At 57.3% G+C, this 15,420-nt stretch overlaps 4 protein-coding genes across 4 annotated transcripts; 2 read left to right on the top strand and 2 right to left on the bottom strand.

Moving 5' to 3' along the window:
- Window positions 1-452: 452 nt before the first annotated feature.
- On the top strand, window positions 453-1,717 carry PHSY_006381 (flavin-binding monooxygenase-like; the record flags this gene model as incomplete). The annotated part of the gene is made up of 3 exons (XM_012336983.1): window positions 453-1,137; window positions 1,233-1,367; window positions 1,515-1,717. 3 exons carry the CDS (start codon window positions 453-455, stop codon window positions 1,715-1,717), a joined length of 1,023 nt encoding a protein of 340 aa, XP_012192373.1.
- A 360-nt stretch (window positions 1,718-2,077) lies between these two features.
- PHSY_006380 (exportin-T) lies at window positions 2,078-5,377 on the bottom strand (the record flags this gene model as incomplete). The annotated part of the gene is made up of 1 exon (XM_012336982.1): window positions 2,078-5,377. The coding sequence occupies one exon, from the start codon at window positions 5,375-5,377 to the stop codon at window positions 2,078-2,080; it is 3,300 nt and encodes a 1,099-aa protein (XP_012192372.1).
- A 2,825-nt stretch (window positions 5,378-8,202) lies between these two features.
- PHSY_006379 (DNA binding transcription factor) lies at window positions 8,203-10,959 on the top strand (the record flags this gene model as incomplete). The annotated part of the gene is made up of 1 exon (XM_012336981.1): window positions 8,203-10,959. One exon carries the CDS (start codon window positions 8,203-8,205, stop codon window positions 10,957-10,959), a length of 2,757 nt encoding a protein of 918 aa, XP_012192371.1.
- Window positions 10,960-11,111: 152 nt separating this feature from the next.
- PHSY_006378 (hypothetical protein) lies at window positions 11,112-15,376 on the bottom strand (the record flags this gene model as incomplete). The annotated part of the gene is made up of 2 exons (XM_012336980.1): window positions 11,112-13,977; window positions 14,838-15,376. The coding sequence occupies 2 exons, from the start codon at window positions 15,374-15,376 to the stop codon at window positions 11,112-11,114; spliced, it is 3,405 nt and encodes a 1,134-aa protein (XP_012192370.1).
- Between the last annotated feature and the right edge of the window lie 44 nt (window positions 15,377-15,420).

Here is a 15,420-nt window from a genome sequence, read left to right as displayed (position 1 = left end):
GTGGCCCTGGTTCCACCTTCGTCCGTCTGACTCAGAAGAATGTCCCTTCGTCAAGCTTCAGATGAAACTCGCCGAAGTCATTGTCAGCCGAGGCGCGAACCCTCTCCCAACACTAACAATGCCCTACTACCCGCAGCGGCATATCCGACGCACAGCACGGCGGTGCGTGACAACCACTTTCCAGAAATCACATCGATCATCGGCAATGAGGGTTGAGCTTCGACCAGAGTGAGAAGGTGGGCTTGTGGACCGCTACCTGTGACTTCGGCGCTGTTGCACTGGAATAGCGCTGTCTCGCAGCGCCTTGCCTGTGCAGCCGCCACGCCAGACAAGGACCACTCCCACGTGGGGCCGCTCATATATATAAGCCGACCTCCCTGTCCGTCGCTATTCGTCTCCTCCCTTTCTGTCACGCCTCTACATTTGTACCAACGAACGAAACGATCGCAAAGATGACTCCTCCCACCGCTTCCTTCGTCAACCCTGCCGTCGCTGAGCCCCAGCTGGGCAGCTTCAAGCCTACCAAGGGCAGCTTCCACCCCTCGTCGACCGCCACCCCGACCTACGAGCAGTATGTCCCCATCAAGACTGGCCAGGAGCCCATCGAGGACTTTGCCGGCAACTACCGATTCGCCGAGATCAAGGAGTCGCACACCTCCCGTGCCATGACTGCCCGCTACATGACCGACATGATGGACGCCGCCGTTTCCGACGTCGTCATCATCGGTGCCGGTTCCGCCGGTCTCACCTGCGCCTACACTCTGGCCAAGCAGCGTCCCGACCTTCGCATCACCATCCTCGAGGCTTCCGTCGCTCCCGGTGGCGGTGCCTGGCTGGGTGGTCAGCTCATGAGCGGAATGGTCATTCGAAAGCCCGCACACAACCTGCTCGTCGAGATCGGCGTCCCCTTTGACGACGAGGGTAGCTACGTCGTCGTCAAGCACGCCGCGCTCTTCACGTCGACCTTGATGAGCAAGCTGCTACTCATGCCCAACGTCAAGCTCTTCAACGCCACCTGCTGCGAGGACTTGATCATCAAGAAGGACCAGTCGGGCGCACAGAGGATCAACGGTGTCGTCACCAACTGGACTCTTGTCACCATGGCCCACGGTCTCCAGTCTTGCATGGACCCTCAGAGTGAGTTCCAGTACCAAAATACGTGCGATGAAAGGTGATTACGAACTGACCCAGAGATTTCCTCGATTTGTACCTTGCTCGCATCGCGTCGCCAGCCATCACCGCGCCCGTCGTCATCGGCGCCTGTGGCCACGACGGTCCCTTTGGCGCCTTCAGCGTCAAGCGTCTCAGCTCGGCCGGTCTCATCAAGCTCGGCGACATGCGTCCCATGGACATGAACAAGTCCGAAGGTCAGTTTGTGCTCGGCATTGCACCGCCTTTCGAGCATCACGATGACTTTCGCTGACACACGGAATCTCCTTTTTTTCCTTCCTCCTTTATTTGACCCTTTTTCTTGACCCTCTTTCGATTTTGGCACATCTCCTCTCCCTGCACAGGCCTGATCGTCAACAACACGCGCGAAGTCTTCCCCGGCCTCATCGTCTCCGGCATGGAGCTTTCGGAGCACGACGGACACCCGCGCATGGGCGCCTCCTTCGGCGGCATGATCGGCTCCGGTCAAAAGGCCGCCTACGAAGCCATCAAGCTATACGACAGTCTCGAAGTCGAGGATGGCGAGGTTGTCGGTCTCAAACACTGAGAAGCTCAAACCTCCCAAATTTTCGACAATTCGAATGATCGTTGTGCTTTCGCAGATGTCAAAAAACAAAGTTGATCCCATCAAGGCGTTTGCAGACTGTGCCGAGCGAGACAATGGCGACTCTGGTCCGAAGCGTCTCAGTGTGACCTGCTTGATGTTCTCGATCTGAGCCGACGTGGATCTGCAACAGCAGTCTGGCCCTTGACGGGATCTCTTTCCGTGCTTTCCGCGGCGACGTCAAGTTCATCGGGGAAAAATGCTGATTGATTTCGTATCGAATGAAATGAATGAACTTGAACTCTATCTTTCCCGCCTTGCGGGCCGGGCCTTGCTTCTCCTTCCCCCCCTTTAACTCTTCCGCTAACCGCCTCTGGATCTGACGATGAACTCCTGCAAAAACTTTTTGAACCGCTTAGCATCGCCTTGCTTCAAGTTCCCTACAAACTCCTCTGCCAGCTCTCTTGGACAGTTGATCCTGGGTAGGTAAACTTCCGACAGAAACCTCACCAGTTCCTCTCCTCTTTTGCTATAAATCGTCTTGGCCAGTGTCGCGATCTCGCCCAAGACGATCTGACTTTGAGCGTCTTGAAAGTCGAAAGTTTCCTTTGCAGGTGCTTCCAACACCAACCCTACCAAGTTCTCGTAGATGAATTGTTCGAATCCTGGTAGACCTCCTTCTTCGCCACCCCAGCTGGAAACCAATCGATGCAGGATCGAAAATGCCGTTCGTTGACACACGACATCCCCACTACCAGCGTAGAACACCACACTTTGCAGCACCCCCTCCAATCTACCCGCATTCTTGCCGCTCACAAAGACACCTTCCATCCCCACCCCTACCATCGACGAGATCAAGCCCATGTACGCCTTCTGCAACTCGCTCTTCTCCACCGCATCATCCGTTCCCCCCACCCCCTGATTCAGGAAGAAGAAAATCCTCTCGATCAACAGCAAAAACAGTTGGTCGACTATCTCCCTCACTTGGTCCTTGTACTTGTTGACGACGAGGGAGAGGAAGTTGACGAAATCGACGAGCTCCTGACTCGTCACTTCGCTCAACAGCGCATCAATGAGACCAGGGATGTAGGGTAGCACGGCGGCACCGCAGGTGGAAACCATGCGGGCGAACGCACCGCGAGCAGCTTCCCGTACCACGGAGAAAGAGTTCATCGAGGAGACGCTGACCAACACTTGCTCGGTGATGGTTTTGAATACCGAAACCCATTTCGGTTCTGGTGAAGTGCTGGTCGGGCTGATGTCGGGAAATCCTTTCGAGAGACTGCTGAGCGCCAGCATGAGGTGGTGTACCTGGAGCACGGAGGTCAGGTCGGAAGGGTTGGCTTGATACGCCGAGACGGCTTGTCGAAGTTGCTCGCTGAGCGGTTCCGAGATAGCTTTGAGCAGCACGACTTGGTCGTCCGGGGCGCTGTTGAGCAGCGAAACTAGGATGCCGCTCGTCTCGAAGAGGTACAGCTGACTGTCAAAGTAGCCCGCAGGTGCGGTGGCCTTGATCAGCGGATCTTCGTCCGGAGCCACTTCCGGCAGCTCGGCTCGCACCACCAACAGATCCTGCAGACCTTGCAGCAGTCGTTGCACGTAGTCCATAGGCACGGCGGAGACGGCGCGCAGATCGCGTACGAACCTGTACAGCAGATAATTGACGCGTTTGCGCACGCCGAGCTTCTCGTGGTGCACACCACGCCAGTCGAGAAAGGCGGGCAACGCATCCGACACGCATCCGCTTCGAGCTGCAAAGAAGTTGGAGTAGCGAACCAGACACTCGAAGAACTGCAGTTGGACGGCGGGATGAGGGAAGGACGAGACGTTGGACTGGACGAGCTTTTGCACCATCTCGCCGAGGTTGCTGAGCGGTAGAGTGGCGAGCGCTTCGTTGCTGAGCTTGGGAGCACGTCCCTTAGAGCCTGCTTCGGGGGTTTGAACGAACATGGCGGGCGACAGTCCCACCTTTGGCGCCGCCGCTGCTGTGGTCATGACGTCGCCGTAAAAGTGGATGACGTAGAGCGCAAGCTCGATCTGCTGCCAAGAAAGCTGTGCGCCTGAACCGGATGAGCTCGCTTCAAAGGATGCAAAAGTGGACAGCACGAGCTGTGCGACGCTTGTCGAGAAGAGCTTGTCGTCGATGGCGGCAATGGCACCGACGATGTTTTGCAGGTTTTTTCGCATCTCCAAAAACTTGGCGTCGTCCTCGTCCTCTTCCTCGTCGTCGTCTTCGGCTGCTCCGAAGCTGCTGGCAGGCCACTCGGCCTCGTCGTCAAACTTCATCTTTTGGAGCGCAACTCCGATGAGGCTGGAGAGGAATTCGACTCGGGCTCCCGTGAGTTCTGCACCTCGTCGACGTGCCTTTTTGTAGATGCCAAGGATCATGTTGACGCCCGGAAACATCTGCTCCGAGGCATCGTCGTATTCGTCCGAGAGGAAAGCCAGCACCAAGGGCAACAGCGAGTTGAGAAGGTCCTCTGCTGCGAGTTTGGTCGACTCCTCGGCTGCACCTTCCTCGAGGATCTTGCACATTTCGAGCACGAGGCCGTTGGTGAGGTGAGCGAGGTGTTCTCGAAACTCGATGTTGGAGTCGCTGGTGTCGCTCTGACCGTTCTGAGCGGAGGGACCGGTACGCGTGCGTGCCTCGAGCGGAGTGATGACGTGTGGGAGATTGAGCGCCTGAGCGAGCGAGAGCTTGTCGGCTGGTTTCATACCCTTGCTGATGATGCCGTGCAAAGCATCTGCGGCTGCGGTGCGGATTTTGGGGATGGGGTGATGCAAGACGTTGAAAAGCAATGGAACGGTTTGGTTTGTGACGACGAGGTTGATGTCGATCCAAGAGACGTAATCTTCGACGATCTTGGTGGCTGCTGCGGTGAGGTCGACGGCGTTGGTGAAAGTCATGCTGCGGACGCCAGAGGCAGAGTTGGTCTCGGACGAGTGCTCTCCTTGGTTGACACGGTTGAAACCCTCTTCTACGACGCGCCAGACGGATTCGGCAATGTCGGAGGCATGGCTGGCACGAATCTCGTCTCTGATGACGGCGTCTCTCTGCAGACGCTCTTTGGACCGAACGGCTCTCAAGGTGACGTCGGAGCCGAGGGTGACGGAGAGATCGTGCAGCACGCGCAAGACGAGGTCGCTGGTGAAGGGGTTGAGGGGCAGCTGCGAGGTCGATGGCTGTGATGGCGAGGCAGCAGGGTGGGCGCGGATCATCGAAAGTAGCGTAGGCAGAAGTGTGTACGGTGGTGGCAGGTTGTAGGTCTGCAGGAGCAAGACGGCGAGGACCTGGGCGAACTTGTTCTTGATGTATGGCACGGAACCGTCGCCCGAGCCAGCGACATACTCGTTCTGGACGTACTCGACCGCCGACTGCTGAAGGCTAGCTACGGCCGCGGCGGGATCGCTCGACATGCTGATACGATTCGCGAGAAAGTCGTCGACGAGCATGAGACCGAACATGCGGGCGTTCTGGCTGTACTTGGGACCATTGCCCTGTGTGTCGCGTGCGGACCATACGGACCAGCCTACGCTCCAGCTCTCGTGAGTGATGGTCTTGAGGTGTTCGAGAAATTGAAGCGCCTGGGAAGTGACGTCAGGACCAGCATTGGCGAGAGGGTTGGAGGCAATCTCCACGGCCTGGATGAGTTGCTCCTCCATGGCTGGGTAGCGTAGCTGCAACGAGTGTGGCCGCGACCTTTGCGCCAGGTCAGAAGCTCCTCTCGATGATGATGCTGCGCTCGATGATCGATGCTGTAGTCAAGAGACGGGGTTGGAGGCTATGCTGACATTGAGAATGCTGCTGGTGTTGCTGACGATGCTTTCTATAAAAGTGGAGCTCGAGTGTTGTGTGCAAGGAACGTTGCGATTATCTGGACCGGGGGTGTTTCCGACTGTTGGGCTTGGTTGACGTCTGAGACCGACTGGAGAGTAAGCCGAAGCGAGTGTATTACGAAGGTGAATGAGTCGGAGAAGGTGGTTGACTGCCACAAAGAAAGTGTCCACTGTGATCACACCACTGAGCAACACAACGAGCATGCGCTTTGCTTTGCTCTGCTTCGGTAGTGTGATCACTGACGCCAGAAGTTTTGTTTCTTCTCTTCAAAGTGACACAAAAAAGTGCGAGGTTGACATTTCGTGCGAGTATCGAATGACGCGTCTGTGATTTTGACAAGATTTGTGTTACGTCGCCTAAGTCGTGCTCGTTTAAAACCCGCTTGATACTCTACCAGAGGACTCACCTCTTGTCGACACAGATCAGCTCGATCGTACGCACAGTGCAGTGTTGCTGCAATCCACCACTCGAAAGCGTGTGTTTATGGTCCGACATCGAATACACCTCCAGTATCACTGCTTCTGTGCTTCTGAGGGGCACAATGGCCCGGGACTCTGTCTGCCCAATGATGTCGGATGAGATCCGATCCAAAATACCGGGAATGTCCTTGATTGGCTTACCCCGCAACTCGAAGATAGCTCTAAAATTTCGTGCATTGGGAAACTCGGGCCTTTGTCCCTGAACAATTCGACCATGGACAGCCTCTCTCATTCATCGGTGTCCATTGCTCTATCGCCTCATGGTTGCGATTGCGGCAATGTGTGTCGAGAGAAAATGGCTGTCTTGGCAACTGACTCTGCTCTCGTTGACTGTACCGAGTCAACTTTTGGACGACAGCTGGATGGCCAAACACTCGATGACGCTGCCGTTGATCCTACAGTGTGGCGATCCAAGACAATGTGCCACGACAAACACCGTAAGGCTCCGTGGTCACAAGATCCATCATGCTGTCGTTTCCAACCCCGTCACAAGGAACGCTCGGCTCTGGGTCTCGCACCAATGATCTCCGCATTCGTTGGAGTCTGAGTTATTTTTAATTTCGAATAATGGCCTCTCTTTGTCTGGGACACAGGATCAGGGTCCCTGTCGATCGGTGCTCGCGTCTCTCGGCAAAGCTTGAGTCTAGAATCCTAACCCTTCTACCGGTCCCGTGCCTGTGGCTGGGATGCTCAGTGCCACGCACTGTTGGCTATAGTACAAGCACTGAAGCGGCATCATCAACGCAGAGAGGGTGGATCAGTGTTGTCCTGCCACGAGATTCTCTTGGCTCGAGTGTGCTGGGACGAGGAAGCGAGGCAAAGAGGTTGGGTGGCGGCCGAACCCGAAACTGTCTCTCTTTCCCGGGGCCGTCTCGAGCCCGACTTCTCGATCAAGATACGATGACGTTGGCACGGGCAAAGGCTGTGCAGTTAGTTAGCGCTCTGCAGGCCAGTATCTTGACTCTCCACAGAATCCGGTGTGCGCGCGTATTTGACCGCAACTTGCCTCCCAAAACGGCGGAGTCTTGGCTGATCAGAATTCAATCGCGTCAGAGAACACGATGATACGATATTGCAGCATCGCGCGTGAGCTGGACTCGATCTGACGCAAGTCACAGCACCCGCCGAGTCACACACCCCTTAAGCATCCAAATCGGAAATACCGACGAGCAGCACCACACTGCCCTTGTGCCTCCGGACTCTTGCGCCCTGGGTTGATTGCAGTCTGCACGCCACTGCACCAGTGCACGCGCCAGTTCGACTCATTCGCGTTGGTATCCTTCCAACAGCCCCTTTCCCGCCATCGTGCGGCCCCTGGACGATAGCCGGATACGCCGCCCCCTTCTCGATGTCCAACCTTCCTCTCACCTGACAGCGGCCAGGACTGCGTAGTATCTCAACAGCTTTCTCGAGTCAAGATAACGCGACTCTAGCTGTGCACTGTCGCCCTTGCCTCCGTTGACCTCCTGTGAGCAAAGTTGTCAGCGTCAAGCGGTGCCGTGCAGGGTCATGAAGAGTCGACGCGCGACGATCTCAGTTCTTCTTGCAGCAAGTGCGCCGTGTGACGGAGAGCGAACAATCCGGCTGAGCTGAGTTGGCGGGCGACACTGGCCCAGTGCCTTGTGTCACTTTTTGGGTTGAGCTGCATTCAGCTGCAAGGTCGGCTGTTCCGCGAGCAGCAGCGCGTGTGTGCGTGCGAGTGCTTTCTTCGATCCTCAGTGTCTGCTGCGATCCGAGCTGCGACAGATCTCGAAGGTCGACTCAGCTGTCGCAGCCCTGGTGTGCCTTGGTGTTCCCGGCTTTGGCTTGGCTTGTTCCTTCTTGATCGCCCCACCAACGCCAACGTCAAACGCCATCCGTCCTTTCTTCCTCTCTTCATTCCTCCATCTCACCTTGGTCCCACCATCCAAACGCTTCGCATCGACTCAGCCTCTATACCAACCTCATCCTGCCTCTTTCGTGAAGAGCTTTCATTCCAGCGTCTCGCCATCGGCATCGGCCGTCTCGGCCCCCCACTTGATTTTTCGAAAGCCATCCAGGGCTAGCCGCTCTCATCTCCCGCAGCTCCTCGTCAGATTGCAGGCCAGCTACTACTACAACAGTCGGTCCACAGAGACCTTCGCTGTACCAAGGCCGGCTTCGACGCTCCGCATATAGCCACAACTCACACAATGTCGGTCGACACAGAGCCTCGCGCATCTCGCGCCAACGCACAGTCCTCTCCTACCTTCCGCCAAACCGGTTTCGCGGTCCCGACGGCTTCTGCGCCCGCAACCAACGATGTCAATGCTGTTGCCGTGGCTCAACAGGTGGTGTCGCCGAAAGTGCGATCCTCCAACTCGAGTCTCAACGCTGCTCTTCATGCGAGAACAGCTGCACTCTCCAAGGCTGGTCTCACAGACGACGGAGATGCCGATATGGCCGAGGCCCTGCCCATTCCCGGCTCCATCGCCAAGCTGGACCCGGTCGCCATGAACTCGCACGCCTCGCGTTCACCCAACGACCTCCCCACGCCACCCGATGTGCCTTCGGTCGCGTCGCACAAAGCCTCTCAGTCTCCTCACAGTGCCACCGTGCGATTGCCACCGCTCAACGCCAGCATGCTCTCGCCACGCTACTCGACCTTGCAAGGCTCCAGCATCTCGAGCGGTCCCACTTCCGTCACGTCCAGCAACTGGTCCCCGAGCAGGAGCACCGACCCGCACCTTTACTCGATCTCGGCTGGCAGAAAGTACAGCTACACCGCCTTCAACAAGCCTTCGCTCAGCACCTCGTTCAAGACATCGGCCATGCGCATGCGCGGCAACCATCTCGACGATGACGAAGACGAAGAGGATGACAGCTTCGGCAAGCCCATGCCAAGATACGCACGAGGCTCCACCGCCGCAACCGATCGCGCCACCGCAGAGTCAGGCATCGAGCTCGACGGAGACGAGGTCTTTGCCTTTTCGAGTCCCTGCTTCGGTCCCAAGGAGCTGCCGGATGATGGCGTCCCTTCGCCCGAGCTTCACGAGGCCATGCCTCCTTCCAAGGCGGCTGCAAACCCCAGTGCCATCATGAGCCCCAGCTGGGCCACCGCCTCGCTCGGAAAGCTCTCGCTTGGCGGCAACGAAGCCAGAGCGTCTCCGAGCTCCACCACTCCTCGCAGACCCTCACGTTCGCAGCACCACCACAGCAGCGGGGCACTCTCATCGTCGGCAGACGTCGCTGCTGCTGCTATGAAGCAGAGACGATACTCGTACAACAAGCATGGACGCCCTTCGTTTGCATCTCCTGGCCCCAGCAGCTACACTTACTCCTCCAGCTTCGGTCGCGATCACCCGTACGCGCGCACACCCACTTCCTCGAGCTTGACCACCACCCACCGCAAGGAGTCGAGGTCCAGATCCAGATCGCGTTACGGCGCCGAGGACGCGAGCAGTAGATCCGCTGCCATTGTCGACGACGATGAGACGGACGAAGAGATGCGCATGGACGACGATGATGCCACCGAGGACGAGGCGGACTACGCATACAGCGCCTCGTATCAGGCCCGAATGCGTCAGGGGCTCGTGCCGAGGGGCGATGCGGCGCTCGGCAGCACGCCTTCGAGCTTTGGCGCCAATCAGCCCAATGCAAGCTTGGGTCTCACCTTCCAGATGAGCCCAGGCAACCCTTCTACGCTCGCCAAAGGTCATCCGCTCGACGCCAGCCGCTCGCCCAACATGTCGAACTCCAACATCGCGGTCAGCCTCAGCCGTCAGTACAGCTCGGACCGTCAAACTGCGACTAGCGGCCTCGCACCGCTTCGACACCATCCCTATGCCACCAGCCCATCGGCCACCACCGGTCCGCTGAGTGCTTCCATGGGTCTCGCTTACTCGCCAGGATCCAACGCACCGCTTAACCGTCCAGCGCATCGACGCGGAAGCAGCCTCAGCAACGGCCTGGCGGCTCCTGCTTACTCTGCGGGGGTCCTGTCGACCTCACCACGATTTGGCAACGCTGCTGCTGCACGCAGTCCAGAAGATGGCAGCGGCGACCGACTGAGCCAGTCGCCTTACGGTGTCAGTTCTGGTTCACCCTACGGTGCCGGTGCACGTGGTCTCAACGGGACAGGAGGCTACTACGGTCCTGCTCAGGGCGGCGCGTACAGCCAGTCGCCTCGCTACTCGCAGAGCTACGGTGCACGCAAGGAGTCCGGTGCTTATGCCTCGACGCTCGCATCGCACTTTGAGGGCCACGAGCGATCCGAGAGCATGGCGAGCGAAGCGACCGAGATGGGCGATGCAGCTCCGACGACCATGCGCAAAGCTTCGCTCAGTGGCAAGGCAGCCGCGGCAGGCGCACGCGCCACCAGCAACACCAGCGCCACCGGCAACACGGACGAGACGGCACAGGTAGCCGCGATCCGCGACAGGCTCGGCGGCGCCGCCAGCTGCTCGGCCTTCATCTCCAAGCTGTGGCACCTCATGATCAACCCGGAGCAGTACAGCAGGTACATCCGTTGGGACGAGGCGGGCACCTCGATCATTCTGTCGAGCGAGCCAGACGTCGCCAACGAGTTTGCCGCCGACGTGCTCCCTCGACTCTTCAAGCACGGCAACAATGCCAGTTTCATCCGCCAGCTCAACCTGTACGGTTTCCAACGCATTCCATCTTCGCGCTTGCTGGACGCAGCAGAGATGAAGGTCGCTGCGGCCAAACGCGCCGAGTCGGGCGGCGGTGGATCGTCGTCGACGCTCAACACGGCTGTGCAGCTGTACGGAGCGCACTCGAGCTTTGCGCATCCCCGCTTCTTGCGCGGAAGGGAGGAGCTGCTACCTACGATGAAGCCGAGATCGAGCAAGAAACCCAAGAAGGCGTCGAACGGCGCGGGGCCCCGCTCGCTGGAGGCGGATACCTCTTTGGGTGCTGATGAGACCGATGAGGAGGATTTCGCTTTGTAAACTTTTGTCTCTTGTCAGTCGCTTCTTTGCACATTTGTCTTTTGTTTTTCGCTTTGTTCTTGTTCTGCATTTTGTTTCAGATTCGCAGCGTAATACCTTTGTTATACATTTGAGATTTCGCGAGTGTTCTGTGTGTGAAGATGAGGAGAAGGTTACTTCATGGGAGTGATTGCTTGTGCTACTAGGGGTAAGATCTGGGTTATGGGTTTGTTGAGGTTTTGGGGGTGTTTTTGTTTGGAAGGCCAGATGAGTCCGTGGGAGGGTTTGTTCTGGAGGACTAGATCGATAATTGCTTGTCTGTCTTCGGGAGATCCGTGTTGGAGTTCGAACTTGTAGGCGACGGCGTAGTGATCTCCGATGTGAGGGGCGGAATGAATGGCTCGAAGGAACCATTTTCGTGCCTGCGGGATTTTCGACTCCAGCCAAAACTGTTGTGCTACGGTGCAAAGGACGTAGCTGTCGTCGTAGGTTTTCTTGAGGGCGTCGGTCATCTTTGTTTTGCGCGAGGACCGCGGTTCGAGGGAGATGGCGAGCGACCAGAGAAGACCGGATGTAGGGAGGGTCTGGAGAGAACGAGAGAGGAGGGTTCGTGCTTGAGTGGGGTTGGGTGGAGTGGAGTGCAGCTCGGTGTTGATGGATTCGTACCAGATGGTGGGGGAGGAGGGGTTGAGGAGTCGGGCTCGTTCGAGGATGGCGCGGGAACGGATGGTGAGGCCGGCGGAGGATTCGAGTCGGGAGGAGAGGATCCAGAGTGGCGAAGAGGTGGGGCAGGATCGTGTTCCTCGAGACAGGTACTCTCGAGCTTTCTTGATGGCGTCTTCGGAGGTGTAGAGCATTTGCGAGACTTGTGCACCGATCATGTAAAGCTTGTCGAACTGCGGGAACTTGATCAAGGCTTCATCGACAAGCTTCAACGCCTTCTCGAGCGATCCGTGATCCCGTTCGAACACAGCGCTCTTCATCCATACCCTAGCGGTGTCGACTTCGACGCGTGCTCGCTCCAACAGCTTGCCCGCGGCGACGAGTTGACCGTTGGACGATTCGAGTTGTGCCGCAGCAAGAGAGATCTTCTCGCTTCCGATGTTGGCGTCGAACGCCCTGATGAGGACCTTCCGAGCGGAGGTGATGTCGTTCGCTTCGCTGTGGATGTTGGCGTAGGTGAGCCAGAGGTCCTCTGCTTTGGGACAGGACGTGACTGCTCGTTCGAGCAAGGATGTCGTGGAAGAAAGGTCCCCGTGTCGCTGTTCGAGTGCGATAGCTTGGGTCCAGATCGCTGGTCGATCCGGGAACACCCTCAGCGTGTACGCCAGGATGGATCTCGCCACTTCGATGCAACCCTTTTCCAATGCCGACTGTGCGTCTTCCACCCACACCGCCCTCTTGTCCTCCTCCTCCAGATCCAACTCTATCGTCGCCTTCACGATGGCACCACACACCATGGGACTACCTTCCTTCTCCACCCTCTCGGCCTCAGCCATCCACTGATCTCTGGACAACTCCACTCCCGCTTTCCTCAACGCCTTCACCGCCGCCGCCACCGTCTTTTCCACTTTGACCTCGTCGCGCTCCGTCTCCTCCAACAACCTCGCCGCGGCAATCCAGATCTCATGACTCGTAGGGATCGTCTTCCTCGCCTCGTTCAACACCTTCTTGGCGTCTTGCTCGCCGCTCAGCCTCGCCAACGCCAGCCACAAATCGATGCTCATCGGCACAGCTGCAACTGCGCCGCTCAACAGTATCCTCGCATCCTCCGGATTCTCTTCCAGATTGACCAACTCCTTCCAAAGCTTGACGCTCGCCGGAATGTACTCGAGACTCTTGCGTAGGACTCGCTTCTTGCTTTCGGTATCGGTCTCGAGCTCTACGGCTTTCAACCAGATATTGACCGACTGCGAAACGTACTGGATCGACCGCGCCAGAATCACTTTTGCGTTCTCCTTGGAGGAGAGTCGTGCGGCTTCCAGCCAGATGTCTTCCGATCGGGGACAGTGGTCGCATCCCTGTTGGATGATCTTGCGTGCGTTGGATAGTTTCCCGGCCACTTCTTCGACTCGGGCTGCTGCGATCCATCCTGGCGCATGGGATGGGTTGGTTTTGATGACGGAATCGAGGAGCGAGCGAGCTTTCTTGATGTCTCCTATCTCGGCATCGCTTTTGATGACGGTGGAGGAGAGTTCGGTGAGATACCCTTTCGGGTCGATTGAGGTGGATGTGCCGGAGTGGGAGGCTGCATCGAGTTGATGGGTGAAGATCTTGTTTCTGGCTTCCCCGATTTCGGCGAGGGAGGTGATGCCGCCTCCTGCGCTGTCTGCATCTTGCATCTGGTCGGTGCTGAGCGCTGACTCGACGGCATTCCTATCGCGGTTTCCGGTCAAGATTGTGTCCGATATCGCAAAAGATCTTGTGTTCCTCGCTTCTCGTTTCGCTGCTGCCTTGCGTTTCTTGCCTGTTACACTTCCCGACTCGGTCAGCGACGCCCACTGATCCTCAGTGACACTACTCAACCCCTTCTTGAGGTCCGCAAACTGACTGCTGATCTGTGGTTTCTCCGCTCTCGCCTTCTCCCTCTCCTCCTTTTCTCTTGCTTCGCGGAACTTCTTTCTCCTCAGGTCCATCTTGGCATCGACCGCGTCCCAAATTCTATCCGCCTCCTCATCGTCCTTCTCGTAAACCGCACCGGCAAACAAGCCAGTCTCGTTTTCTGGATCTTGAAATTGTCCCTCCTCCTCTCGTCCCGGTCCTCCATCGTCGTCATCGCCATCGTCTGCTTCATCTTCCTCGTTCTTAGATTTGGATGTGGAAGCGGCGAGACGGGCGGGACCGATATCGGCACGTGTGGTGAATCCGGAGGCACCACGACCTAGACCAGCGACGTAACCAGCCGGCGCTTGCATGGACAGGAAGGCGAGCTTGTTGGGTTTGTCCGCCATCGTGAGTAGCCGACGTCGAGCCAATGAAGGCTCGAGAGAGGACGATGGTCGGGAATCTGTGTTGTGATGGTGGTCAGGGCGGATGAAGCTGGAAGGATTGGGAAGAGAGAGAGAAGAACTGAGCAACCGAGACACACTTGGACCGAAATTTCTCCACTTCCACCCAGAACGGCGCGGATTTGGCAGCAGCAGAGCGCAGCCGCGAGATTCAGGGTCCAATTTACAGTGCAGCTTGTAACACACACTTTGGATGGAGGGGCGAATGGATGCAAAGACATGGTATCAGTGTTTTGCGGTGCGAATAGTAGTACAAATGTGGATGACTGGAACGAGACTGAACAAGCTACGGCCAATAAAGTCAGTGCGCTTCGATGGGCCCATCGAGCAGCCGGATGCTAAGGGAGTCAACGCAAGTGTGAAAGGGATCCAAAGTACGACAAAGGGCGTCAGTAATCTATCGGCTGTCAGGAAGGAAGCCTTCTACAGCATCAGCAACTTACAGAAAGTCAGGAGTGGCCAAGAGATTCCTGCCGCCGGATCTATACTCTCTTGGCCAGACGTCGACGAGAAAGTAGTCTGTGTCACCACAACGCAGCATCAACCCAGCGTCAGTAGACATGCGAGCATTCCGTCTCATCTCGTCCATACTTACAGAGATGCCCCACCGCAATGCCACTGATGTCCCCCATCACCGCCTTCAAGCTCCCATGCAACAGCCACCCAAAGATCACCAAGCTCCAGGGCAAATACGGTGCGTTGATCACCAGCAACCCAAACAGGCTTAACCTGACATGCCTGTTCCTCCTCGACCAGATGTATACCAGCACAAACGCCAACGGCGATCCCAAGAATGGCTGTGCTGTCAGAGGCGATAGTATGAGCAAGCAGGTCGCTGCGAATGCCAGCAGAACCACGTATGCGGCTCTCCCACCGCTTCGACCGCCGAACGAGTTCTCCTCGAGCATGCGTGAGTAGCGCATGAAGAAGAACAGGTGGAAGACAAAATCGAGACCTAGCGGACCGAAGTAGAGGAAGGTGGTGAGGAGACGCCACAGTTGGAACTTGCGGAAGACGAGCGAAGGTGTGTAGAAAAGCTGGTAGGACGAGATGGTGTGCGTGTGTTCGAGCAGCGCGGTCGCTAGGGTGAGGGCCCCCCAGGCGCCTGTGATCGGCGGTATGGATTCGAAGTCCATCGTTGCTGCCTTTAATGAGCGGTCACAGAGACCTCGGGGCAAGGTGGTGGATCGTCGTTGAAGGTAGTCGAGCAGCAAGCAGGAAAGGGTCCGTGCTCGTCGAGAAGAAAGTGTTCGACGTGGAGGTCCTTCAGATTTGAACTTAGATGTTAAATCGAGCGACGTCGGCTCGAGCGGCTGCTTTTCGAGCCGGACATCCGATCCCGCGCGTTTCGCCATCGCTGTGCGCTTTGGCCCTCCATCCACTTTCGACAACACCATCCGCTCTTCCACCATCATCGTCATCACCATCATCGCCACCTTCACCTTTCGACAAGATCGAAAATGTCGGCCACCGC

Source organism: Pseudozyma hubeiensis, assembly GCF_000403515.1.
Source record: "Pseudozyma hubeiensis SY62 DNA, scaffold: PHS58, whole genome shotgun sequence".
In the NCBI taxonomy this organism is placed as follows: Eukaryota; Fungi; Basidiomycota; class Ustilaginomycetes; order Ustilaginales; family Ustilaginaceae; genus Pseudozyma; species Pseudozyma hubeiensis.
Note: the sequence above shows the minus strand (reverse complement) of the source record. Positions and strands in the feature narration are given on the sequence as shown.